General features: G+C 35.1%; 1 protein-coding gene across 1 annotated transcript in view; it reads left to right on the forward strand.

The window, feature by feature from the left end:
• Nucleotides 1-3,862, forward strand: part of PRKD3 (protein kinase D3) — a 68,889-nt gene that overhangs the window by 45,865 nt on the left and 19,162 nt on the right. Inside the window, exons 8-9 of the mRNA XM_008588247.1 lie at nt 913-1,036; nt 3,172-3,249. Of these exons, the coding sequence (XP_008586469.1) occupies nt 913-1,036; nt 3,172-3,249 (202 nt within the window). The remainder of the gene's footprint in view (nt 1-912; nt 1,037-3,171; nt 3,250-3,862) is intronic.

The following is a 3,862-nucleotide window of genomic DNA, read 5'->3' on the forward strand; positions in this document are numbered from 1 at the left end:
GGATCGCAACCCTCAGTGTTGCCCCCGTACCGGACCGGGGACCGGCAATGGGATTGCAAGCCTCGGTGTTGCTCCCGCGCCTCGCTCAGCCAGCGAGCGGGAACCGGTCTGTATGTGGGATCCGAACCCTTGGGCGGGAGCGCTGCCGCGCTTCCCAAGCGGTGCACTATCCAGTGCGCCACCAGGCCGGCCCCTAAAAATTGATTTTTACCCAATTTGGAGACTATAACAGAACATAGCTAGTTTACTAATCTTGAATACTTCACAGTTTAAGTATTTAACTGTTTGAGGCTCAAATTGTAAAATAGTGTATTTTATACACACACCAAATTACTCTTTTCTCCAGCTACAATTACTGACCCATGTTTCATTATTACCTGATTTGACTCGTTACATTTTTTTCTTAATTAATATCTGCAAATCATTTTCCTTTAAATATCTTCTACCAGCAATATTTTTTGCCAACAACATGATTGACTGATTTTGACATTTGAGCCATGTGAGTACACTTATACTTGCGTTTTGCCTTCTTATGAATTTGGTAATTTATCATGCTGCCTAGGGCAGGAAAACTAAACAGCAAAACCAAATGAAACCCTGTTCCAGGCTCCAAATCTTCCAGTTGGGAGGACTCTTTCTGCTCTGTTCATTGTTTTCATATTTTTTTGTGACCCTCTAGAAAACATTCATGACAAATAATGACGATTTACAATATTATCTTTAGTCTTTTATATGTCAACTGTATATCATCATAACAGGTTAATTTATTTTCTTCGTAAGCCATTGTCTAAGATATTTTGAAAAATTTTAGCTCAATTGTCTTAAAATAGGCTTGGTGAGTCTATAGTATTCATATGATATTTTAAAAATCGAAATTACGAATATTTATCATAAATTTAAAATGTTTTTTAGTCCATCAACAAGCAACAATATTCCACTAATGAGGGTCGTACAATCCATCAAGCACACAAAGAGGAAGAGCAGTACAATGGTGAAGGAAGGGTGGATGGTCCATTATACCAGCAGGGATAACCTGGTCAGTAATCACATACATTTTAATATATGTGATTTATTAAATTTGTTACAAGCTTTAATTTATGCATTTTTTAAAATCAAGATGAGGATGTGATTTATAAGACATTACATACACAATCGCAATATGTAAAAAGTTGCACTGGAATTATAGATACACTTGTGAAGAACTTTTTAAAGGCAGAATATTTAATGTATTGTCTTTACAAACTTGTAGAGCAGTTGAGATTCAAAAAGGGCCTGGGATTGTGCCACAATAAGGAGTAATGACTCTAAACATAATGAGCTACAAATAAAAATAAAAAGAACTAGAACTTCATCTGAAAAGACACCTTAACTGATTACCAAAGATAGGAAACATTTGTTTTTATGTAGACTTTATTATCTTAATGTAAATATACAAGTTATTTTTTAGATTTAACAAAGAGAAGAAATGGTCAACATAGTGGATGACAGTAGATTTGAAGAATCAGCATTGTGTAGAGGGTAAGAAGATAGACTTTGGAGCTAGATTGCCTGAGTCTCTGTGACTTACTAAAACTGTAAACTTGAGAAAGTTACTTAGTTTCTTTATGCCTTGGTTTCCTCATCTGTAAAATTGACATAATGTTTAACTGCCTCATATATCCAAGCAAGTTAATATATGAGAAGAGCTTGGAACAGCAAATAGCATACAGTAGCATTCAATAAATGTTAGTAGCCACTATTTTATTATTATTTGCAAAATTTGCTGAATAATTACTGAAAGAGACTTTCTAGTAGCCCTTTTATGAATAAAATGAAGTAAGTACTCAGTACATTTAGCTGGCTTAGATAAACTTTTATATGTTGACAACAGTATAGACTGCAGTTAGGTGCTTTTTCTTTTATTTCTAGTCCAAATGGAACTTGAAGTGGTGTGTGTGTGTGTGTGTGTGTGTGTGTGTGTGTGTGTGTGTGGTCCAAATGGAACTTGAAGTGGTGTGTGTGTGTGTGTGTATGTGTGTGTGTGTGTGTGTGTATACATATATATATACACACACATATATACGTATATACTTCCAAATGGAACTTGAAGTGGTGTATAAATATTTGGGAATTTAGTAGTATATCAAAGGTGTTATATCAAATCAGCAAGGGTAAAGGTAATTCAATAAATGATATTGGGACAACCATGTAGCCATTTTGAAAAAAATAAAGTATGTATATCTCACAGTTTACACATAATAAATATTAATGGATCAAATATTTAAATGTAATGAAATTAAACCAGTAGAAGAAAGTTTTGGAGAATTATTTTGTAAACTTTCAATGGGAAAGAAACAATAAAAGATCAATAAATTCGGTCTCATAAAAAAATTTTTTGTGGGGCAGAAACCAAAAGCAAAGACAAATGACAAACTGGAAAAAGTATTTTTACCTCATATTCTAAACAAGGGTTAATTCCATCATATGTAAAGAACACCAACAGATTGATAAGAAAAAGACCACAACAGAAAAATGGGCAAAGAATATGAACAGAGAGTTCACAGAAGAGGAAATACAAATGACTGTTACACATTAAGAGCTTGATTTCATTTATAATAAAAGTATCAATTTAAACTTTCACTGAAATGTGAGTTTTTATTTTTCAGTATAGCAAAGAGCAAAAAGTTTAATAATTACTGCATGAGAGTAATTATTACAGTGAGAGCATGAGGAAATGGGCACTCTCATATGTTACTGATGAACTATAAACTGGGTCAAACCTTATGTAGAATAATTTAATTCTACCAAGGAAAATTACATGTGCACATATCATTTGACCCAGCAAATCAAATTCTAGAAATGTAGCCTATAGGTAAGTGATATACCTATATGTTTGTGTGTGTGCATGTGTGTGTATAATATATATGCATTTACATGTGCATGCATAAAATTCTCTAAAAGAATTCCCCAAAACCTATAACATTGCTTACCTCGGGTAAGGGTGAGGAGTGGATGGTGAGAGTAATACTTTTCACTATATATCCTTTTATATTTTGAGAATTTTGAACCTCATGAATTTTAAACCTATTCAAAAATACAAATTTACAAATGGAAATGAAAGGAAAAGGAAAGTACAAGTACATTAGAGGAATCATTTTTTAACCTCTCAGTTTTCTGATCTTTATTTTACAGAGAAAGAGGCATTATTGGAGACTTGACAGCAAATGTCTAACATTGTTTCAAAATGAATCTGGATCAAAATATTACAAGGTAAGTATTTCACATTTTAAAAAATATAGGCATTAAAATATTGTACACGTTCCAGATATATCCAAATAATATTTATTAATTGTTATATTTGATTATACCTATTATGACTCTATCTAATGTAGTTCATAGAAGTCACTGTTAGGTTTACTATTGAGGTAGCTGTTCCCCAACCCTCTATCTCACACCACCTCCATGCCCACAGCAGCCCTGCTACCAAAGATTGTTTTTTTGTTGGATGTTTCTTTGTTTTTGGCCTGCCTGTCGGGTTGCTGCCTCTTTCCTTCTGGTTACTATAATTTAGATTAGACTGCTTAGAAAGTCCCATGATAATGCCTGTCCAGAAGAGGCCAATGAGGTCCTCAGTCTTTCTCCCACCTTCCACTTTACCTTAGGCGCCAATTCCCACTTGCTTATTTTGGCCTTTCATCTCCTCTGTATAGTTGGCTTGCCCCATGCTTTGTTATGTCACAAACAAGGTTGTAAATGTAGCAATTAGGGGGCCGGCTGGTGGCGCACTGCTACAGTGCGCCGCTTGGGAAGTGCGGCGGCGCTCCCGCCGAGGGTTCGGATCCCACATACTGACCAGCCGCTCACTGGCTGAGCAAGGTGCAGG

Source organism: Galeopterus variegatus, unplaced genomic scaffold, assembly GCF_000696425.1.
Source record: "Galeopterus variegatus unplaced genomic scaffold, G_variegatus-3.0.2 Scaffold4739, whole genome shotgun sequence".
Classification (NCBI taxonomy): Eukaryota; Metazoa; Chordata; class Mammalia; order Dermoptera; family Cynocephalidae; genus Galeopterus; species Galeopterus variegatus.